At 39.5% G+C, this 25,308-nt stretch overlaps 1 protein-coding gene across 2 annotated transcripts in view; it reads right to left on the bottom strand.

Moving 5' to 3' along the window:
- STAM (signal transducing adaptor molecule) overlaps window positions 1–23,353 on the bottom strand; it is a 55,037-nt gene extending 31,684 nt beyond the window's left edge. The window contains exons 1-2 of one of the 2 annotated variants that reach the window (XM_040248089.1): window positions 23,109–23,353; window positions 7,675–7,759 (exon numbers count right to left, since the gene is read on the bottom strand). In XM_040248089.1, coding sequence (XP_040104023.1) covers window positions 7,675–7,759; window positions 23,109–23,148 — 125 coding nt within the window. In that variant the 5' untranslated portion in view covers window positions 23,149–23,353. The remainder of the gene's footprint in view (window positions 1–7,674; window positions 7,760–23,108) is intronic. The other variant, XM_040248090.1, reaches the window with a different exon arrangement.
- Between the last annotated feature and the right edge of the window lie 1,955 nt (window positions 23,354–25,308).

The following is a 25,308-nucleotide window of genomic DNA, read 5'->3' on the forward strand; positions in this document are numbered from 1 at the left end:
TCATCACATCACTTTCCCCTTACAAATGGTGTACCTCTTCAGGGTACACCATTGTTATAATACAGTCTATTTTTAAAAAAGAAATTTCCCATCAAACCAGCATTTAAAGGCTTCACTTAAATAGCACCAAAAAGGACAAAATGGGCTTCTCTAGTCAGTCAGTGGTAAAGAATCTGCCTGCCAATGCAGGGGACGTAGGTTCAATCTCTTGGTCAGGAAGACCCCCTGAAGGAGAGCATGGCAACCCACTCCAGTATTCTTGCCTGGGAAATCTCATGGACAGAAAAGCCTGGTGGGCTACAGTCCATGGTGTTGCAAAAGAGTCGACAAAACCTAGTGACTAAACAACAACAAAAGGATAAAATACATTAAAAAACTTCACCAAAAATGAATGAGATTTGTTAACAGGAAAACTTAAAAGCACTATTAAAGGATATAAACAGAAAGATATGCTACATTCTCAAATAGGAAATTTTTAATATCAAAAAACTATTCATTTAAAACTAAGCCCATTTAAAAAAAAATAGTTCTGTTCATAAACTAGCCAGGCCAATCCAAAAGTTTACGTGAGAACAGTAGAGAGGGATAAGAATATTAAGAAACTGTAAAAAAAAAAAAAAAAGAAGAAGAAGAAAACCAGCCCTGCCAGTATTAAAATGTATTATAAGGTTTTAATAATTAAAACCACATGGTAGCAGCACATGAATAGATACATACTATATGCTCCTAAAAGTACATTTTGGAAAAGGGGAAATTACAGAAATAGTAAAAAAAAAAAAGGTGGTTGCCAGAGGTTCCGAGAGAAAGGAGAGGGATGAACAGGGGGAACACAGGACATTTTAAGGTTGGTGAAGCGACCCTGTGTGATTCTGTAACAATGGATGCATGTCATTATGGACTTGTCAAAACCCATAAAACTGTACAATATAGAGTGAGCCTTAATATAAACCACACACATTGGTTAATCCATGGACAGAGGAGCCTGGAGGGCTAGCGTCTATGGGGTCGAAAGAGTCAGACATGACTCAGCGACTAAACCACCATCACTACCACCAGCACAGTGATTCATTTCTTATAATATATACCACACTAATGCAAGACGTTAACAATAGGGGAAACTATATATAAGGGGGGTGGGTTATAGAATTCTTTGTATTATTGGCTAATTTTTTTTGTAAATCTAAAATGCTATTTAAAAAAACAAAGTACATTAATCATAAAGCAAAAACTGAAACTATAAAGAAAACATAATTCAAAATTCTAAAAACCAGAAAACTGGTTAAATTCAGCTATATAAAAATCAAAAACTTCTAAATGGGAAAACAAAGTCAAACGAACACTGGAAAAAATATATACATAATCCATTTAACAGATGAGGTATGTATAAAGTCCCTAACACAGATAATAAACAGTCAATAAATGAAAGACTTCAAGACCTAAGGCCAGTCATTTGGAAGAGATCTGTTTCTTGACCTGAAGCTACCCTTCTAATCTGAAGACGCCTAGGTCAGAGATTACTTTTCCCTTAAAAAAAAAAAAAATCAAGACACATTCTATCAACCTCCAGTTAAAGCCCAAAGATAGTCAAAGTCCAGGTCCAGGAAAAGACAACATAAAGCCAATGAAAAATATTTTTAACGAACTCTTTCCCAAAGGCTTATATTCATATTTTCCACGAACTATCAACAACTACCATTTTCTTCTTCTAATTTTATGTGAATAAATCAAAAGACTTACTATCTAAATAGATCCCTTAGCCAAGTACAGAGAAAAGTTTATCATGTTTTCCACTCTCAGTCAACTGTATTTTTGTCTAAGCAAAGATAGTTAAGATATAAAACAATAGCACAAATTAATCAGGATGTCAATTACAGAATATTCATTTTTATTGTAGATAATCAATACTTACTCTCACATCTATCTTTTTTACATATGAAATTATAAACAAATCAATCAAAACTAACAGAAAAAAAGCTATTTATTATGTGAAGACACATTAAAGAAAACTGCTACTATTATTCTGAACGTTCTCTTGATTTTTAACAGAGACTTTTCAGTCTATCATGTGACCTCACTTGCTAAGCATTTTTCAGTACTTACTCAGACACTGGAACTGCACACTAAACATCATGTGAATATCTTCCGAAGTCAGAAAAAAAAATTTCATAATTTTTTTTAAGTTTTAAGTCCAGCATATTCAAACACTTCAGGGTGACAGGATATGTTAAGGAATTAAGTAACTACAAATGTTTATTGCCTATCAATGTGGCAAAATTATTTTTGTATTTGTATAAAAGAACAATAGAAAGATACCAAGGAAACAGAAGTGGTTACCTACAGAGGATGGGGGAGAGAAATAAGGACAGGAGTTATTTTGTCAATATTTACCTTTTTAAGTTATTTTAATGTTTCAGCCGTGTGAGTAACTATTTTTGAAACAAAAAAGTACATATTTATATAAGCATAAATATTTCTATAAATCAACAAATAAATACACACATATGTGTGGTTCAAAGAGGAATAATTAAGGAGGGCTTTCTGAAAGACTGCTGGAACCATGCTCTTGGTCACAGTTCTCTGAGTAAATGAAATTTCACAATAATTGGCTCTTCATTTCCCCTTAAAACTTGAGAATATTTTCCAAATGACCACAATTCCAAAACAGTTTACAAGAAAGAATTTTTTTTTCTTTTAAAAAGGGCCAAAGGATTTTAAAATTTCATTTTCTTAGGGGATAAACACTTTAATATGTTATTTTATTTATATACTAAATAATTCTACAATATATTGCTGGTAACAAATCATTTTGATTAAAATAAACAGATCTTACAAAAACAGAAATGTTTTTCTTAAAGTTGCCTCCCCTTCCCTAAATCCATCCTCTTAAATAGATCTGTACATTTTATAAAATCACAGATTAACTCCATATGACAATGTTTATTTTTTGACAATGTTTTTTAAAAAGAACCTAGACTGTCGTCTAGTACACAAATAACCTTATGAACAGCATACTTCAACCTGCTCTTTCTACACCAGTCTCAGGAAAATTCATGCCCACTTTCCCTTTCACACCAGTGACATGTTTCAACCTTTTCTAAAGCACACCAGGTACTCAGAATACTTCACTAACAATCTACAATAAACCTATGTTCAATATTCGTATGCTACCATCAGCAACCCATACTAAGCACATCTAGGTTCCTAGACAATATAAACCAGATCTCCCTGAGTTTTCCATATACCTAATTATAAAATGATTTTAGAAAAATTAAAACAAAACTGTAAATGGTTACCAGGTTCAAGGGAAGAGGGGAATGGTAAGTTGTTTGACAAGCAGAGTTCACCTGAGATGATGAAAAGTTCTGGAGATGGACAGTGGAGATGCTCTCATAGTCATGTGAATGTACTGAATGCCACAAACTTAGATCAAAGGAAATGTTTTCATGTACAATAATACATTTGTCTTTTTAATAATGCAGCCATAAAATATTTTTATTGCTTTTTATGGAGAAAGGGACCTAGGAAGACAAAAGTGCTGAGGGCCTATGAAAATCAAAATGTGGCCCTAATGCTCATTTCCTACCATGAAGTCAAGGCACAGCAGGAAGGTGAAAACACAACCAGATATGTATGTAAAACATTATTTTTAAAGAGAAATCACACACATAAACAAACTTTGTGGGTTTTCATATTTTTGAATCCTAGTGAGATTACAATGGTATCTCAACTATTATACAGTCCTTTTCAAACAATTGTTTATTAACAAGAGCTAGAAAGAGATATCACATTTACATAAACAAATAACTGCATGAAAATTAACATAATGAGACTTTAAAGGAATCAGAGAGCAAGAACTATTAAGGAAGAAAAAATAAGTGAAAAGGGAAAAGAAAGCAAGCGGAGAGGAAAAAAATATTAATAAAAAACAAAAAGAACCACCCCTCTATTTAAATTAGCAAAGCTGAGAACACTTCCTGAGTAAATTCACAGATTTGGCAGAATGTCAATTAAAATCTCCAAAGGGTAACAAAATATTAAAGAAAAATACTGAGAGAGAGAATGCCCTCCTAAAGTAAATATGAAAAAAGTTTAAAATGAGCATGTAAAAAAATAAAATAAAATAAAATGAGCGTGTATCTAAACCTACTGATACTAGATAACAACAAAATACAAATAAAACACAACTGTTTAAAGCAACAAATTAGTACATTTTAAATACATATCTAAGTTCTTAGACAACATAAACCTGACCTGAGGACAATATGGATGGAACCTTGAGGGCACTGCACTAACTGAAATGAGACAGAGAAAGACAAACACTGTCTGACCTCACTGGTATGCGAAATCTAATAAAATCAAACTCACAGAAACAGAACCCAGTGGTGGCTGCTGGAAGGATGGAGGGGTGGGCAAGGGGTGGGCAAAATGAGTAAAATGGGCCAAAAGGTACAAACTTTCAGTTACAAGGTAAGTAAGTTCTGAGGGTGTAATGCAGAACACAGAGAGTATAGTTACAATACTTGGCTGTATGTTTGAAAATTGCTGAGAGAGTACATCTTTTCACAGTTCTCATCACAAGAAAAAAACAGGAAATAAAATTAACAAATTAGAATTTCCAATAATAATGTTAGCTGCAGAAAAACAAATTGATCTCTTTAAATCCTCACAACATATCATATGGGATTTTTAGATGGGTTCAAATTTATTTTTTAACTAGAAAAATATGGAACATTTCTAATCATGAAAGGGAGTTTGTCTTTTCATTTCAAGCCACTAACCACATTATTATAAAAAGCATCTCCAAAATGAAGAACACCAAACTACAGATAAAATGAAAACTGATGGGGTGAAGAGAGGAGGGGACTTTCCAACTGCAATGCTAGATAAAAGCTTTATCTCCAAAACACACAGGGATGGAGCTAGGTGGATACCTCATCCTCAACAAACTGTCAGACAATACCACTTTAATCAAAAAGAAGCAGAGGTGCACCCACTTACCCATGCCCCAGATACTATTATAAACACTTTGCACATAGTAACTAATCTCGCACTCACCATAAACCCCCTATGAAAAAGATACTGTTTTTATTCTCAAGTAGCAAACTAAAGTTACTATGTCCACCCGTGACACAGCTAAGCAGTCAGAGCAGGGTCCCAGCCCAGGCATCTCATCCCAGAGGGCCATGCCCTCAACCACTAGGCTATCTGCTTTCCTCTGCGTAACAAGCTACAAACCTACATCTACTGGACACATATAAATTAACTATTACACAAGACAAAATTCAAACAAGAATGGTTTTGATAGTGTGCTTTGAGGATTTAGATTTTGGAGTCATTGGGATAAGGAAAGGCTTTATGGAAGAAATAATATCCACAGTGGGTCTGGAGGATATGAGACATCACTGAAAATGGAGATGAGAATATTCCCCACTGAAGGAACAGAGGGACCAAAAGCAATACAAAAGGCTAAAAAGCACTGGCAACTCAAATATTTGAGTTGAAAAGCATGTATTGTTGCTGTTTAGTTACTAAGTCATGACCGACTCTCTTGCAACCCCATGGACTATAGCCCAGGAGGCTCCTCCATCCATGGGATTTCCCAGACAAGAACACTGGAGAGGGTGACCATTTCCTCCGCCAGGGGGATCTTCCCCATTCAGGGATCGAAACTGCATCTCCTGCATTGGCAGGCAGATTCTTTACCACTGAGCCACCAGGGAAGCCCATTGAAAAGGAGAGTGAGTACAAAAGAAGTAAATGAAAAATAAATGATTCCGAGGCCTAAGGAGGTTACTAGGCTTAATTCAGTGGAAGGCAGGGGAGTAACATGGTCAGAGTTATCACATGGCAACTGGTTGTAGGAACTGGACAGAAAAAGACAGAAGGAAGAGACAGAAGGTTAATTCACTAGTCTAAGCATGGTAGAGGATGGCTCAAGTAAAGTATGGTCAACAGAAATAGAGAAAAAGGACTAGATAAGCAACGTGCAGCAGCCACTTGAACTTCAATTAAATTAAGGAAGCAACCAGGCTGGAAAGAACAAGACTGAGGATACTAAAATGCAAAGACAACAAAGAGGATGGATGAGGCCATGACTGTGGGAGCCTGCCTGGAGGAGCACATTATAGGCTAAAAAGATCTCAAGTGAAGGGGCAGAAAGGCCTTAAAGACAAACTTTCCTGCCTAATCTGACCCAAGTTCAGGAACTTAACTAAGGAGACTCTTACATCAACATCGTGAGAGAGATCAGGGATCAAACTGACAGAATTCAGTAAGAAGCTAAATGCAGGGGAGAGCCTGAGGTTTTAAGCAGAAATGAGAATAACCTTGTCATTAACAGAGGTGATGACAAAGGAGGGAATGGAGGTCTAAAGCAAAAAGGGAGATGAGTTCAGGATTCTAGGTGGTGAGATTGAGGCTAAGGATCAGAGAAAGTTTAAGGAACTACGTCTAATTAAAAGGGATTGAAGAAGAGCCTGAGACGGCACCATCAGAGGGTTCATACTACCAGGAGAATCCAGCATGATTTAGCAGCGCTCTCGAACATTCTTCACAGGAAGGTATATAAATAAGACAGCACTTGTGTGGCACAAAGAGATAAACGTGGCTACTCATAACTGGACGTTATTAGCCCAGGAGTGGGGAAAACCATTACTCTGTATACGCCTTGCAAACCACCACTCAGTTAATCCCCTTGCTGCACTGTTTAGAAAGCCCTGTATTACCAAAAAGTCTGTAGGCCAAAAAGTTTACAATTCTATTTCCCTAAACTGTCTCTTTCCAGAGTCAATGATTAGTTGAGTCGAATGTGCAGATGTGACAAAGACAAGAATACAGAAATAACCAAAAAATTTGGTATCTGAGAAATCAGTGATGACTTTAAATATCAGTGGGAAAAGAAACAACCTAAATATCCATCAGCAGATGAGTGGATAAAGACTGGTGTGTATATAATGGAATATTACTCAGCCCCTCAAAGAGTAAAACAATATGACTTGCAGCAACATGGATGGACCTGGAGATTATCATACTAAGCAAAGTAAGCCAGAAAAAGACAAATGCCATATGATATCACTTACATGTGGAATCTAAAATATGAAACAAATGAACCTATATATGAAATAGAACTGGAGACACAGACAACAGACTGGTGGTTGCCGAAGCGGAGGGGATGTGAGGGGGGATGGAGTGGAAGTTTGGGATTAGCAGATGCAAACTATTATACAGAGGATGGCTAAACAACAAGTTCCTACTGTGTAGCACAGGGAAATATATTCAGTATCCTGTGATAAACCACAATGGAAAAGAATATGGAAAATATATATAGGTAAAAGTGAATCACTTTGCTGTACAGCAGAAATTAATACAACATATAAGTCAACTATATCTCAATAAAATTTCTTTTAAAAATCAGTGGGAAAAACTAGATTTTAGGAGACAAATATGAACAAGGGTGAAAAATTAAAATATCAATACTGTTACTGGTCATGCTGTCTCTACTGTTACAAGGAGTAACCTAAATGAGAAGATTCCTCAAATCTTGCTAGTGAAAACATTCTTTTTTCAAACCAAATTGTGATTGTAGTAATAAGCTTTACCTTCTAACTCCAGTTTTATTCCCATTAATAAATAGGACGAAAAAATAAAAATCCTTTGAAACCCTGCAACACTTACCCAGTGCGAGACTGACCGACTTTATCACAAATATCCAAAATGAGGCCCCAATCCTCAGCAGTATTCATCTCACTGGTTGCTTTCTCTGTATATTACAAGAAGAAATTGCAGAAACATTATTTCTAAAAAGTCTTTAAGAAGTAAATGACTACATTCAAATTACCAAACTGTAGTATAACCAAGTACCAACAAATCACAAATAGCTGTCAACATCTGGTTAATGAAATATTTAAGTCTATCTTTAAAAAGAGGTGGGGTACCTTTGTTACCTATCACAATTATTTTCCCCACTTATACTTCATTTGTTAGTTACTTGGTATTAAAAAAAAGGGGGGGGGCACCGACTTTTTGTTATAAAAATGCACACACACACAAGTCTATCCCTATCTGCACACAGAAAGACCAAAATAAGGAACTCTTTCATTATCAATAGTTAATAGTTAGCTTCACTAACTATTTACATAGTTAATTCTTAGCTTGCCCTCGAAGAAACATGACAAAGAACAGGTTTCTATCAAAATGTTTCAGGGAATTAAATTAATTATCTATTTGTTGAGTTTGGATTCTGAGAAGTAGTGTGGAGGGGGCACTGAACAAAAGAAAACCAAGCTTTAACTGAATATTTTCCCTTAAATCTAAACTTGACAAGTTAAAATAAAAAAAAAAACAGAGGTGTGGCAGATTAAACCAAATCATTAATTTAGACCCCTTTCTTCATTACAATAAAGGAATTTTAATGAAAACACACAAGGATAAGGAAAACATGAGAAGCAATAACAGCAACAATATCTCAAAAGCTACAGAACAACACTGATCCATGGTAAACTACTGAGAAGACCCAAGAAAGGTGAACCATGTATTGTTAGTAAGAAAAAAAGCTTAAGAACTAGTCTGTTGAATCCTCAGGAAATTCAACTATTGCAATTGAGAATGAAGAAAAAGAGTACTTCCAAGTTAGCAAAATGGGTTAATGCTGTTTGAAATGTAGGCAGGCTCTATTTTCTCACTCAAGGGCTCTAGCAATCACTTCCCTATTCCGGGAAAATGAGTGATAGTTTACTTTCTGTAGATAAAGCAAATTTTTTCTAGACAGGGAGACACCAGGTATAGTTGAGACTTAGGCAGCAAAACTAAGGAATTCCATCTTAACCCACCCAAGTTTTCCAGTCTGGCATGTAAGCAGCTTGGAAGTATTCACTTCATCCTAATAAGTAAAACACTGAACAAAGTGAAAAATCAATGACTCAGAGCCCTAAGAAGTGAGGTCACAAGGCAAACTGATGCCCCCAAATTAGACATATAGATAGGCAGATACACAGAACCACAACTTAACAGAGCAGAAGCTCATCAGCACAAACATCACCAGGAACCAGTACCAGGGGAGGAAAATCTACACTGAAACTATCAAACTGCTGGAGGCTGAGTGTGCACAAGTCTGAGTTAAAACGCCAAGAAGAGGCAGCTTAGAAGACTTCCCATACTTTTGTGAGTTTCAATTCCACCCTTCTTCCAGGTTCTCAAGGTGAATATCATGAAAATTTCCCCTATTTTTCCAGCAGGGGGAGAGAAACTGACCATTCTGAAATACACCAGAGTATTCTCTTCCTAAAAAATCCTACCCTCAAGAGAAATTATTTTATCAGTCTTAACCAACTAGTTTTACCAGAGATTAACCCAACTGTAGGAAGAGAAATACCAAAGCTAGCTTGTTCCAGCCTTCCACATGGGAGAAGGGGAATATCCAACTCCAGCCCACTGGAGCCATCCCATCCCACTGATGGGATGAGCAGGAGATGGACACAGAGAAGCGTGTGAGAACTCACACCCCAGGGACAGAGATGCTCACTGAGCCTAAATCCCAGGACAGTTGGCACCTGATCATCACATCACTAAAGGCGGATGTCCCTTCGTCTAGTATATCATATCCAGCTGCTGGCAAGCCACACTATAAGGCAAAGAGCACAATTGGAAGGGTATCAGAGTAGCATCAGAACCAAACTCAGACATGAGAAGGATGTTGGAATTATCAGACCAGAATTTTTTAAAAATATGACAATATGCTATGAGCTCTAAATGGAAAAAGGAGGTAATATGCAAGACCAGATGGACAATGTAAGCAGAGAGATGGAAATTCTAAAAACAAAATACTAGAGCTCAAACAATAATATAATATAAATGAACATCCTTGGATGGGCTTATCATCAGTCTGAACACAGCTGAAGCAAGACTCTCTGAATCTAAGGACATGTAACTAGGAATTTTCAAAACTGAAAAGCAAAGACAAAAAGTGACAGGGGAGGGGGCCGGAGCGAGGGGTGGGGGCACTGGAACAGATTATCCAAGAGCTGTGGGAAACTATAAAAGCTGTGACAAAAGAATCACTGGAATACCAGAGAATAAAGAGGAAAAGAAAAAGAAGAAATATTTGAACCAAATATGACTTGGAATCTCCCCCAAATTAATGTCAGACACCAAACCACAGATCCAGGAAGCTCCAGGAACACCAAGCACAATAAATGTCAAATAAAGAAACAAACTCTCTACATGTTGGCATATCATATTCAAACAGCAGAAAATAAAAAATAAAGGGAAAAACAAAGACGCCAACAGATGTAGAGAATGGATTGGTGGACACAACAGAGGAAGGAAAGGGTGGGACGAACTGGGAGAGCAGCACCGACTCTATACTTTACCATCTGGAAAAGAGGCGGCCGGTGGGGCTGCTGGGCATCCCAGGGAGCGAGCAGCACCGACTCTATACTCTACCATCTGGAAAAGACGCGGCCAGTGGGGCTGCTGCGCGTCCCAGGGAGCTCAGCTCGGCGCTCTGTGAGGCTGGAGAGGGCTGAGACTGGGCGGTGGGAGGTGGAAGGGAGGTTCAAGAGGGAGGGGATATATGCTTACTTTTAGCTAATTCCCACATGTTGCTGTACGGCAGAAACTAAGACAACATTGTAAAGCAATTATTCTTCAATTTAAAAAAAATCTTAATTAAAAAAAAGAAGCCAGCAGAAGAAAACACCTTACCTATTCGGAAGTAAACAGAATGATTATACCTGACATCTCAGAAACCATGCAAACAAGGAAAGAACGGAATGAAACTGTATTGTGAGAAAATAACCACCAATCAAGGATTATATATCCTGTGGAATTATCCATAAGGAAAAGACAAAGTCTTTCTCAAATAAAGAAACATCAAGGGTATCTGTTGCCACTAGACTGGCCTTGCAAGAAATGTTTCAAAAGTTCTTCAGGGAGGATATAGGAGATATGCATGCATGAATGTGTGTGTGTGTGCAGGCATATGTATAAATGAAATGAAGCACAGCAAGGACACCAGGAACAAAAGAGAGAAATTAGGAATATGAATATTTTGTTACTAGAAGGTGAGCTGTACTATCACTGAAGTGGCACAATGTTATCTGAAAGTGAACTTGGACTAGTTGTAAATGCATATATATATTGTAAACTCTTAGGCAGTTACAGAAAGTAGAAAAAATATATATAACTAATATGCTAAAAAAAAAAAAAGAAAATGGAATCATATAAAATATTCAATTAAAACTCCAAAGGCAGGTCGAAGAGTATCAGAAACAGAAATAAAAAAACAAGGGTTACAACTAGAAAAGTCTAACAGATACGGTAGATGTTTATCCAACAATATCAATAATCACTTTAAATGTTAATGGTCTAAATATAGGCAGAGATTGTCAGAGTGATCAAAAAATAAGATACAATTAAATGTCAACTACAAGCAACCCACTTTAAGTATAAAGACACACATATAGAGTAAAAGGATGGAGAAAGATACAGCATGCTGACATGAATCACAAAGAAGTGGGATTAGTTAGTTATATTAATGTCTGATGAAGCCAACTTTGGAACAAAGAAAATCACCATGGACAGAGGCATTACATAACAGTAAAGAGGTCAATTCTCAGAGAAGACAACAATCTTTAACATACATGTGCCTAACTGCTGCTGCTAAGTTGCTTCAGTCGTGTCCAACTCTGTGTGACCCCACAGAGAGCAGCCCACCAGGCTCCTCCGTCCCTGTGCCTAACTAGAGAGTGTCAAAGTAACTGACACAAAAAGTCATGTGAACTCCAAAGAGAAACTAAGTCACTAAGTCATGTCCAACTCTTTTGTGAACCCTGTGAACTTTAAGCCTGCCAGGCTCCTCTATTCATGGGATTTCCCAGGCAAGAACACTGGAGTGGGTTTCCATTTCCTTCTCCAGGGGATCAAATCCACGTCTCCTGCATTGGCAAGTGGGGGTCTTTACCACTGAGACATCAGAGAAGTCCCTTGTTGGTTTACTCTATACCTAAAACAAGGTTACTGTAGACTTACAGAAGTCTTTCAAGATCTAAAGTTCTTGTCACTATGTCACAACAACATACCAAGAACACCTGAACTGATACACTATGTCACTATCTGCACCAGCAGAAAAGATCTGTGTCTGGAGTATTTTCTCTTTTGCCTCTACTGGAATCCTGAGAAAGTCCACCAGGAAAAAAAATGAAGCAAGCAAGATGCAGCTACAAGTAAAAGAATTTCTAGACTCACTAAATTGTTTTAAATGAGCTTCAACCATGAGGGGATCTGTATTAATTCAAGAAACACCAGAGAGCTAAGAAAATTTTGAGCAAGGAAACAATCTGATCAGAGTTGGACTCTTAGGGGAAAAAAATGAATCTGCTGCCAACATGTAAAAAAATAGTTTGGGAGAGGGAAAAGAAGAAAACTATAATGAGGAACTTAACATAAATCTGGAAACAAAGTAAATGAGCTACTTTGAAAGCAAATGCTGAGATGCTGTTTAATGTGTTCTCACTGGCAGGTATGCCAAGATGGTAACAGTAAATTGACCTGTTTAAGCTTCCATAACTGTAAATCCCTTAAAAATAACAACTTCTACTTTGGGTAATTCTTTGAACATTCATGTTTTCGGTCTAAATGCTCAATAAATGCTAAACCTGATCATACAACTGCAATATGAATCCATAAGGGTCACAGAAACATAGACCTTTAATAACATCTATTTCAGTGTCTTTTTCAAATTTTACTTTTCAATGCAGAAACCCTCTACAAGTTAAATCTAATCCTAGCTACCTGGAGTTAGCACACACTTCACAGGTTGAAGGTACAGGACTTCAAGTCTCCCCTCACTTCAGACACAAGAAACAAGCTCTGGGCTTCCCAGGCCACATGCATTCTGACCAACTGGCTACAGATTCAGGGGTTTCCACTATCCCCTTGGGTTCACTGATTCACTATAACCACTTACAGAATGAAGAAAATCACCTATAATTACAGTTTTATTATAAAATATACAAATGTCAACCAACCAAAGAAGAGATATGCACAGGGCTGGGGCTGGGAGGATCTCAAAGGCAAAGCTTCTGCACCCTCAGGACTCCATCCTCCTGGCACGTCACTGTGGATCACCAACCAGGAAGCTCAATGGAGGCTGGGTGTCCACGGTTTTTATTGGAGTTTCATCAAGAAGGTATTGCTGACTGAATGAGGGGCTGCCTCCTGGAACTCCATCTCCAAGCCTCCTCCTCCTTTGTGGAGGTCCAGTTGATACCATGTGACTCAAAGCGCCAGCCATCTAATCACAAGATTAATCTTTTTGGAGGGATCAGCCCCCATACTGAGTGATTTTACTAGCATAAACCAAAGGATTGTCCCAGGAACCCACCATAAATATGAAAGATGCTCCTACCACTTGGGAAATTCCAAGGATTTAAAGGTTCCCTTCCCTGGGTGATCTGGGTTTGATCTCTGGGTTGGGAAGATCCCTGGAGAAGGGGAAGGCTATCCACTCCAGTATTCTAACCCAGAAAATTCCATGGACTGTACAGTCCGTGGGGTCACAAAGAGTCAGACACAACTGAGCAACTTGCACTTTCATTTTTCCCTGGTGGCTCAGATAGTAAAGATTCTCTGACTGCAATGCAGGAGACCTGGGTTAGATCCCTGAGTTGGGAAGATCCCTTGGAGAAGGAAAACGGCAACCCATTCCAGTATTCTAGCCTGGAAAATCCCATGGACAAAGGAGCCTGGTGGGCTACAGCCCATGGGGTCCGAAAAGAGTCAGACACGACTGAGCGACTAACACTTTCCAGAAAACATGGACAAAGATTAGTAAAATCCTTTATTATTCAACCATTTCTAAGAAAAATTTATCTTAAAAGAAACCCAACGTGTGAAGTAAATCCAAGGGGAACTGCTCTGAGGAGTCCCAGAACCTTGCCCCATTAAACCCCCAAACCATTTGACACCCAAGAAGACTGAGTGAGTCATCCCGAACAAGATCCTCCAGTCTAACATTTACAGTCTACAGATTCAGCATCCATAGGTCAAAACTGTCAGAAAAAGAAAAATTCCAAACGGTTCCCAAAAGCAAAACTTGAATGTGCTGTGCATGAGTGACTATTTACATAGCACTTACACTGTATTTACAACTACTGACATAGCATTTACATATTACTGCTGCTGCTGCTGCTAAGTCACTCCAGTCGTGACTCTGTGAGACTCCATAGACGGCAGCCCACCAGGCTCCCCCGTCCCTGGGATTCTCCAGGCAAGAACACATATTACTAGGCATTACAAATAATTTAGGGATGATTTAAAGCTGTGGTCCCCAACTTCTTTCGGACCAGGGACCAATTTCATGGAAGGCATGGGTGGGGTAGGGATGGTTTGGGGGTGATTTAAGCACAATACATTTATTGTGAACTTTATTTCCATTATTAATACATCAGCTCCACGTCAGATTATCAGGCATTAGATTCCAGAGGCTGGGGACCCCTGACTGAAAGTATATGGGAGTATTCATCTCCTTTGGAATGAACTCAGAGGGAGACGTGCTTCTTCTTGACTCTCCTGAATACCTCGAATCTGAATTTTCCTTCCAGAACCCCTGAGGGGCTTTGGTCATGTGTGGTTCAATAAGACTGAATGAACAAGTCTCTTAAAATAACTGGAAAAGGAGGAAACATTGGCAGGAAAAGGAAAGATCTCATGTTTCCAGCAAAGCCCTCCAATGCTTTATTTTTATATACATATATTTTGTAAAATGTGTTCTTTTAAGATTGCAGGTTTCTTTTTGTAACTAGATACTTATATCAAGCACAAGTAACTGCCAAAAAATATGCTAATTTTCAGAAATAATTGCCTAAAGTTTACAATAAAAATACTTCACTTTTATTGTAGTCTCTCTATGTTTAATTATTAGTGAGTCAAGTGTAATACACCGTTTATATCAACTACTTGTATTTTTCTTCTGTGACATACATATTCATGGCCTTCGCCCATCTCTCTTTTTGTACGTCTACATAAGTGTCTTAGGGCTTCCCTTGTTGCTCAGCTGGTAAAATATCTGCCTGCAATGCAGGAGACCAGGTTTGAGTTCAGGTCATGAAGATCTCCTGGAGAAGGAAATGACAACCCACTACAGTATTCTTGCCTGGAGAATTCCATGGATAGAGAAGCCTGCAGGCCACAGTCCATAGGGTAGCAGGAGTTGGGCATGACTAAGTGACTAAACATAAGTGTCTTATTAATTTATAAGTGTTCAGTATTTGTAAAGAATATTTTTAAAAATTTTCTATGGTAAAAACATCTTTTCCAACTTGTAAAAAAAAAAAACCTCTATGGGAGGATGTGCATACGTTATATGACATATTATGCCATTTAACGAGGGACTTCCAACATCAGAAGTTCTGTGTCCATGGGAGTCCTGCAGATATTGAGGGATAACTGTACTTCATCTTAGAAAAGGAAAGCAGGCTATCACTCTGATCTGGCAGGGCACTTAAATAATTAATTCATCATTCTCACTGACTGGTAGCCAAGCAGATTTTTAAAAGCTCAGTGCATTTTTTAAAAGAATACACTTAAATCTTGAAACCTATCAGTTTATTTATTAAATAATACAATATGCTCTGTAATAGCCTATATGAGAAGAGAATTTAAAAATAAAAGAGTACATATATATATATATGTATATGCATAACTGATTCACTTTGCTATACAGAAACACAACACTGTAAATCAACTATACTCCAATAAAAGTTTTTTTAAAAACAGCAAAAAATACATAATAGTTAAGCTTACTAAAAGCTAACTTACTAAAAAGTAAATAGTTAACTAGAAATGACAAACTTATGTCTGATCAAATACAAATTGTCTATTATCATAACTAAGGATGATCTGAATTAAGGCATACCCAGGGGTGTCTGGTATAGTCATTAGCAGATATTATGCTAAACATTTTCCTATGCATAAAAGGATCAGGATCTAACTCAATCTTAATAGAGATCAGAGATGCCACTCATCTCAGAACACTAAAACTATTCACATTATTTACTGATGCTGCCTCAAGATCAAGAGCAATAGTTCAGTTCTTCTAGGCTGTAAAACAATAAACATTTTTTAAATCAGAAAAATATAAACTATCGGAGCAGTTCAACATGGATTTGTAAACAGCGGTGTCAAAACTCTTCATCTTCTAAGACAAAAAACAGGGTTTGCGGGAAAGGGAAAAGTGACAAGCAAATATAACAGACTTGCTTCCAAAGAATTCAAAGCTTCATAATGATCTCATTTTATCCTCAGATTATCCTTACCATTATACTCAAAAACAGGAGACTGAGAAATTTGCCTACCAGTACCCAGAAAAATCACACACTAAGCCTCATCTGAATTTCAGTAGTCTTCTCAATGGATTGAAGAACTTTTTTCTGATAAGCAGTTACTTTTGATTTTCTCAAAATTTATGACTACCAGAGATTTGGGGAGGTGCTGCCAGGATGACTGTGTACCATGTTCAGGCTATAGGAAAAAGACTCATTCAATCAATCTGGAGATGTAAGAGTTCATCAAATCACCCAAGGGAAAACACAAGTCCTAAAGAAGTCATCCTCTTTTGGAGATCATCATACTCAGTTTTCCAGAAATGTTTCCCTAACTTTCCTGTCCATCCTGAGCACAGGAAATCATACTGGCAGAGCAATCTGAAGCTCTTCTAACCAGACCAGACAGGGAAGCAGGTGTCAAAGGAAAACATGAAAGTGTCTCAGAAAAGAGCCCAAGATAGAAATGAAAACCTAGACGCATCAGAAAGAATAACCTACAGGAGAAGTAAAACAGGAACAGAAGAAACATTGAATAGAAAACCTCTTAACCCAGTGGACAGCAGACCCTTAACAGATCTGTATTCTGGATTTTCACATTTTCCTCCCCAGTATGTTTTACAATAACTGATTCCACCTCTTAGAATCTGAGTGCGTGCATGCTAAGTCGCTTCAGTCCTTTCCAACTCTTGGCAACCTTATGGACTATAGCCCACCAGGCTCTTCTGTTCTTGGGATTCTCCAGGCAAGAATACTGGAGTGGGCTGCCATCCCTAGAAGGCTCTAGGGGTCTTCCCAACCTATGGACAGTGACTGCGTCTCTTTTGTCGCCTGCATCGACAGGTGGGTTCTTTAAAACTAGCACCACCTGGAAAGCCCTACAGAGGGTGCTTATATTCCGCTAACAATTACCAATTATTTAGCATGAGTAAAGACTGAGTTAGACAACTTGCACTTAAATTCTGGTCCAGCCATTTACTAGCCCACCGATCTTTATAAAGTTAATTAAATTTGAAAGACAGAAGCTGAGTAGCCTCCTCCAAATTGTTGTCTAACTTGATTATAAGAGGATCTGAAATGTATCCCTTGCGCAGGTGCTGCGGTGAGTGCTTTATGTGCATCATCTCCTCAAAAGAGCCTTTAGTGAGGATTAATGAAGAGAAAAGTACGTCAGGTCAGAGAATCCACAAACGAAAAAGCCATGGTGTAAAACCAACCAGGAAATATGCCTTGAGGAGAAATGTAGAGGCTGAAGAGACTAGGGTTAGGTCCTATATGCTACTCAACTATTTTAATCAGAGGAGCCATAAGATCCCAGTTACATTTTAGAAATATCACTGCCACCTGGAAAATAACTGGGGACGTACTGGAAGCAGGGATAAGAGAGCTGATGGACCACTCATCAGAGAGCAAGCTAAACGTGCCTGGGTGGAGGCAGTGAAGAAAAAAAAGGATGGGAGACATGAATGGAGGGATGGAAGAATAAACTTAAGAACTATTAGAAGCACACAGACTATGGCAGCACCAGAAGCCTTGAGGGCAAGTTCAGGGTACCTGGCTCACAGCAGACAGCATGAATTTCCTGTGAGAATCTAGAAAATGACAATTACAGAATTTAAGAATGACATCCAGGTTCTTGACATATGTGACTACATAAACTGAAGCACCAGTCATCAGAAGAGGAAAAGCATACTCAAGAAGAAAAGTTTGAATGTAATTCTGAACATGCTGAATTTGAATATTCAACTCCAGTAAAGAGAATGTTGTGTGTTTTTTAAGTCCACATTCTGCCCACTTACTAAGAGCCAACGCCGTACCTGCAGTTTAAACCCAAAGCCCAAGCAAGGTCTTTCCCTCACACTAAACTGCAGGAGACTGTGACACTGACATTTATGAAAATTAAACTCGTGATTTGATACTGACTGGGCTAACAAAACATGTCCAAGATTGTAGGGTATGAACTGGACCAAAGCAGTGTGACTATGAATGCAAATGCAGTATTATAAAAACTAAGACATGATGATTTGGCAGAAGCAGGGTAATGATTTCAAAGACGTCTCTTGGGTTTCAAACCAAGATAACTAGAACATAATAAAATAAATTACATAATTAAGAAAGAACCCATCTGGAAAGAGAAGCTCAGTTTTCTGACATTGATTTTTTTAGGTGGTAACAGAACACCAAATAGACAGGCAAGGCCAGAGAGGGAGCAAAGTATCACAACTCATTATTTAATGAATACATATTGAGTGCTTCCTCTGTACCAGACATTGGCCCTACGGTACTAGGAACAGAACTGAAAATGTCTCATCCTCTAGGAGTTTATATTCTACACAGAAGACAATCAATCAATCAATCAGTGGGAGGTAGCTGAGTACAATGAAGAAACACAATGGAACAAGGACACAGGGTGAAGATGGATATTTTTTCACAGAAAGAAATTAGGGGAAGCCGCTCTTAGAAACTTATTTGAACAGTCTTGAACGACCGATGAATATCAAATCTTCAAATACTTGGGGGAAGAATGTCTTAGACAAAGAAAACAGCACAACGTAGATACCACAGCAGGAATGATCTTGGTGTACTAAGAACCAAGAAGCTTAGAATCAAAGTGTCTGGAGATCATAATATCAGAACACAGGAAGGACAGACTGTGAGCCACACTAGGAACTTGCATTTACCAATAAGTGGCATGGGAAGGTCCTGGAAGATTCTGAGCAGGTAAATGACAGTATCTCAGACTTTTAAAAGAACACGGATCTTTGTAAATGAAAACTGATTGAAAAGGGCAAGAATGGAAGCAAAAGAAGCTGATAGCTCCTGCCACAGTCTATCAAAGAGAGAAGGATGACTGGAGTAAGATAACAGTGATGAGCGAAGAAGTGATGACATTCTAGATATATTTTTAAAGTAGAGCCAGATATATTTTTAAAGGAGAGCCAGAAGAACTGGCTTAGAGTATAGATGTGGAGGGTGAAGGAAAAGGAGAATCAATGATGACTCCTAGACATTAGAGCAAAGAAGGCAATGGCATCCCACTCCAGTACTCTTGCCTGGAAAATCCCATGGACAGAGGAGCCTGGTAGGCTGCAGTCCATAGGGTCGCTAAGAGTTGGACACGACTAAGTGTCTTCACTTTCATGCATTGGAGAAGGAAATGGCAACCCACTCCAGTGTTCTTGCCTGGAGAATCCCAGGGACAGGGGAGCCTGGTGTGCTGCCGTCTATGGGGTCGCACAGGGTTGGACACGACTGAAGTGACCTAGCAGCAGCAGCAGACATTAGAGATGAGTGACCGTAAATATCAGCAATGCCATCTATTGAAATAGGCAAGGATGAAGGACTGAGCAGGTTTGGGGAAGAAACCAAACACTGTTATTATCTTTATTTCCCATTCTAACAATAAGGAAACCAAGGCACAGTATTTTTAAGCAACTAAGCAAAGTTACATGGCTGGTCAGCAGCTAACCTGGGAATTGAGTTTAGGCAGTGCAGCTTCAGAGTCTGAATTCTTAACACTAAGCTAAATTGCCTCATAAGACTGCAAAGGGAAAAAAAATATATATTAAAAAATAAGTTCTAGGACTGAACATTTTGAAGTCACCAAAAAAAAAAAAAAGAGAGAGAGAGAAAGAGAGGGAAGCCAAAAAGAACTAAGCAGAAAGTTAGAATAAGTTTGGTATTCTAGAAACCGAGAATAAAGTACATCAAAAATAGGAATGCTTAGAGATCAACAAAGAAATGGACTAGGAATTGACCAATGGATTTGGCAAAACGGGATTCACCAGGGACTTTGAAATAAATGATGGAATGAGTTATCTTTATAATTCAAGAGTTCAAGTGAGCAAGAAATAAAACATCTAAAATGAGATGCATGTGTTCAATAAATGTTTACTGAATGTTTATTAGTGCCAGACAGTCGTCTACATGTTGGGGATACAGTGGTGAACAAACCAAACAAAAAGCTCTGTCCTCAGGGAGCATATGTTCTAATAACATATTGAGGCATTTCTTCAAAGGAAAAGTTATCTTCAGTATTTTACTTCTTTATGTAAAATGTTACGTGGTAAAAATCAGTAAATTTCTGCTTTATGGTTTCAGTTTACCAGTTTATTGATTAATAAAGCTAACGACAATTAATTCTGAAGTGGTAAAAATATATGCTAATGTTAAGTGATAAATACATCAAGTGAGTTACTGAGAGTGTATCACTGACATGCTCACTGATGGATAAAGAGAGAAGAAATAGTTAAATGTATTATACATATTATATTCTGCATGCTATCCTAGTAAAAATATTTTAAATGGGAGTCTACTGGACTCTGTCCAAGGATGATTTACTGGGAGTCTCTGGCAAGTCTTCTTAGATAACCTTTCATGATATTTTGATACATGGATCATGGGGAAAGAATTGATCCAAACACTAAAACCTAGCTTTTAAAAGGTATAATTTTCTGGGACTTCCCTGGTGGTCCAGTGGTTAGAATTCTGCTTCCACTGCCAAAGGCACAGGTTTGACAGAGAACTAAGACTCCGCCAGTCACCAGCCAGAGCAGCCAAAAACAAACAAGCAAAAAAGTAAGCTTTTCTGGGACAAAACAATGCTCCTGTACTCAAGAAGCTTACCCTAGCAGGTTCAACTGATACATCCTCAATTCAACAGACTTTTATTACGCATCTCCTCTGTAGCAACAAGTAAGAGTTAAGGAGCATAACGCAAGATATGACTACCTTTAATATGAAATAATTTAGTAAAGGCAAAAAGTATTGCAGGAGACCTGAAAAGAGTGGCAACAACAATGGGATAGAACAATGTTTCTCAACTGGAAACTATTTTGTGCCCTCAGGGGACATTTAGCTGTGTCTGGAGATGTTTTAAATCATAGCTGTGGGTTGGGTGGGGAGAGGTCAGGGATGCTTCTAAACACCCTACATTGCAAAGGACAGATACCCATGACAAAGACATTTACCTGGTCCAAACCATTTGTAGTGTCACCTATGGAAACTCCAGGTTAGGGTAATCAGGATATGATTCAGGTATGAGCTGGATGCTGAGTTGGCCTTTAATCATGAGGACGTGCAGAAAGGTAGAAGAAACAATACAAGCAAAAGTGTAAAAGCAAGACGGAGCCTGTGTCTGAATTGGGTGGTGCAGGTACTGGGAAAGGATTTGACATTAAGAGTCCAGTGGAAATGCGGGTTCAAAGGGCATTAAGGGATATAAAGATGGGATATAAAGATGACTGGGTAGGTGGAAGCTCAGTTACATACAACCATGAAAACTAGATCAAGGTGATGGAAACATTAGGAGCAGGTATTAAGAAACTGTTTTATTTTAACCATTTGCCCTGGAAATTAATGTAGTAAGTTATAAAACTGCTTGAGAGCAGCGACCACGTCTCTTATTCATCACTATCTCTTACGTCACTGAGCAGTGTCCTATAAACAGTGTGTGCTAAGTACATATTAAGTTAAATGTTACTTCCCAATTATTTATTTATTAAATACTCCTAGTGACCTCTAAAGCTCCATCCACTGCTAAGATGCAGGACATTCATTTAAAATGTCCCAAAAAAGTTATCTTTGAGTTGATGCCTACTATCTAAAGGCACTGCAGGAGATACATGTTATCTCACTGAACCACAAACAGGATGTATTTTCCCTCTCTTTCAAGATGAGGACACCAAGACTCAAAGAACTTAAGTAACCTGCCCATGATTTTCCTCTGAGCTAGGCAGTGGCAGGGACAGGACTGAAACCTTTTCTAATCTTAACCTAAACCCTCAAGCTTCAGTGGCAGGCTGTAAGTTGGGAATTAAAAAGCAAATTCAAAACCTTTCATAATTAAACTATGTAAATACAGAAATAGCAATTCCATAAGGTCATCCTTATTTTTCTTGACTATAACAATTAGACATGGTATTTAACCTGCTTTCATTTCACACCTGTGCGCCAAGGTAGTTACTAACTGTATTCAAATCACCCCAAAATTCTCTCAGGGAAAACTCAAGCTCCTGTCATTATTACCCTCAGACCAGGAGAACACACACACAGCTAACCTGTTGAATTGATATGATCAGTACTTAAAACCTGTGATTCACGAAACAAACACACAAAAAAGAGTATTTCAAATTCAGAACAAATTAGCATTTTCAGATTCCAGGTCCTACTCTACACTTAACAGTACTGAGACCCACACTAAAGGCATCCCAGCGACTCAGGTCCTCAAGCGTGTTTATATTGTTGTTAAGTATTCCATCTTCATCTCTCTCCCAGTATCTTTAAGAGTCTACCCTTAACCAAAGCTCTCTCCCTTCTCTCCCTCGCACAGTTATAAAACAGATTTTAAAGTCCTCTAAAGAAGCTAACCTAAAACATTATCCCAGTTCCCAACGTTTGACATGTGCCCGAGAAACCCTTCATCACACAGCTTATCATCCTACGCCAGCTGGGACTCCCTAGCTCTCGATTCTGTCCTCCCAGGAGCAATGTCCCAGCACCAGATGCCACACCAGCTGTTCCTCCGCGGCCTTCGACACCCACCTTTCCAGCAGTTCTTTAGGAACCCACAACCCCAACTCCAGGCCTATTTCCCAGGCTCTCTCAGTCTCCCTCCTTTTTTCTTCAAGATGCGACAAGCCCCCAACCTCCTCCAAACCCTTACAGAAAGAGCCTCAGGAAACAGGCAGGGTTCCGCCCGGTCCGGGGGTCCAGACCGTCCGCCGGGAGCAGGCCGAGCGGGCTCGAGGTCCGCCGGGGGGTGGCCAGGGGGGCGGCAGAAGCACTTACCGACATCCTGATCGAAGGGATTGGTGGCAAACAGAGGCATCTCCACTGCGTGCAGAGGTGTCTGCAGGGACTCCCCCTCGACACCACGGGAGTCAGGGTGCGACCTAGGAGGGAAGTCTCCTAGGGCAAAAACAGTGGCCGAGACGCACTCTCCGCGGCCCGCGACAACCCCAGCTCTCCCCTACCCGCAGCAACCGCAGCAGCGGCGGCGGCGGCGGCAAGAGCGGAGGAGCCGCGAAGGGCCCGGACGCGGAGCCTGTCGGGAATCTGGGTGCCCTGGGCTTCGCCTGTCCAGAACCTGCCCCGAACTTGCCCCGCAGAAACCGGCCCAACCCCAGAGCCCCCTCCGCCCGGACCCCCTTTGACTGGCCCCACGAAACAGTGGCAGGGATGCCTGCCTTTCCTGATTTGGCCTTGGTCCGGAGCCTCCGGAGGACTGGGTCCTCCAGGCGCGCCGAAGACGACTAACGAGCTCAAGCGTGAATCAGAGGTTGAGCAGAAAGAAAAGGGGTCGCGTCTGGGTAGAGAGAAACCCGCTTTTCCCCCGTGCTCCGATGGTGATCACAAGTTTGTGGTCCCTAGGGCGGAGGATGGAAACTCCTTTCCTCATCTAAGTAAAAGGGGTTATGAGTTCAGGTCGCTGCCCGCGGTGACAGGAAGCTTCCTCTGGTAAAGTCATGTGAGCGGGCGGCTTGGCCCGAATCCCGAAGAGGGGAGTGTCAGGCGCGCGGCTCCTCGCGGAGGCTGGGGCGGCCCTGGCACCTTCCAGCGAGTCCCCGAAGGCCTGCCTGGAAGCTCTGTCGAAAGCTCTTCTAGCTGGGCGTTGGCAGCTACTAGCTGTGTGATCCGCAGGCTGTTAACAGTGATTGGCAGTTGGCCAAAAAGGTCTGCGATAGACAACCTCCCCCCAAAAAAGCCGAGCAAAAAAAAGCTGAAAAATGGATCTAAAGCTTGATCAGTGGTTAGTAATAACTTAAACTACTTAGTAATTTTGTTTATAAGTTTACTTAACAATAACAAAAACTGTTCTCTGTATCCTGTAGAAATTCTAAGGAGCATCTTCTAGAGATTTGTGCATCCCACTTGAGAGGAACTTGGAGCATCTTGCATGTAAATTTACCAAAATACCGTAACTGCTGACTGCAGGATGTAAATGTTTGGAACATGTCAACAAGATGAGTGTTGTGATAGACGAAGAGTGCTTAGAAAACAATCCATTTTGAGGTCCCGTTTTTAAAAGTGAGAAATGCAGATTAAAGTAGCATTTAGATACGTTTTTGTCAGACAAAGATGAAAAAGAACCAGGAATGTGGGGAATCGTACACTCATTGTTAAATGAAATTATTAGTCTCCCAGTAGAAATATTTGAAAGTGTGTAACACAAGGTTTTAAAATGTGAATACCTCTGGACCCAACAACTTTTTGAAATTTATCCTAAAGACTTTCTTTAACAACATGAACAGAGTTATTCATGGCAATATTGCTTATAATATCAAAGCACTGTTAACCAGAAAAATACAGGACATTAGGGATTAGACAGATAACTTCCTTCTCGGTGTCTCAGTGTCCTCATATGTATGAAACAGTGATAATCGGGTTGTACGGATAGAATGGATTCATACAAAGGAAGCCTTTGGATACCCAGCATATCAGTTCAGTTCAGTCGCTCAGTCGTGTCCGACTCTTTGTGACCCCAGGAATCACAGCACGCCAGGCCTCTCTGTCCATCACCAACTCCCGGAGTTCACTCAGACTCACGTCCACCGAGTCAGTGATGCCATCTAGCCATGTCATCCTCTGTCGTCTCCTTCTCCTCCTGCCCCCAGTCCCTCCTAGCATCAGAGTCTTTTCCAGTGAGTCAGCTCTTCGCATGAGGTGGCCAAAGTACTGGAGCTTCAGCTTCAACATCATTCCTTCCCAAGAAATCCCAGGGTTGATCTTCAGAATGGACTGGTTGGATATCCTTGCAGTCCAAGGGACTCTCAAGAGTCTTCTCCAACACCACAGTTTAAAAGCATCAATTCTTCAGCACTCAGCCTTCTTCACAGTCCAACTCACATCCATACATGACCACAGGAAAAACCATAGCCTTGACTAGACGGACCTTGGTCGGCAAAGTAATGTCTCTGCTTTTCAATATGCTATCTAGGTTGGTCGTAACTTTTCTTCCAAGGAGTAAGGGTCTTTTCATTTCATGGTT

The sequence above is a fragment of the Oryx dammah genome, unplaced genomic scaffold (genome assembly GCF_014754425.2).
Source record: "Oryx dammah isolate SB20612 unplaced genomic scaffold, SCBI_Odam_1.1 HiC_scaffold_10, whole genome shotgun sequence".
NCBI lineage: Eukaryota > Metazoa > Chordata > Mammalia > Artiodactyla > Bovidae > Oryx > Oryx dammah.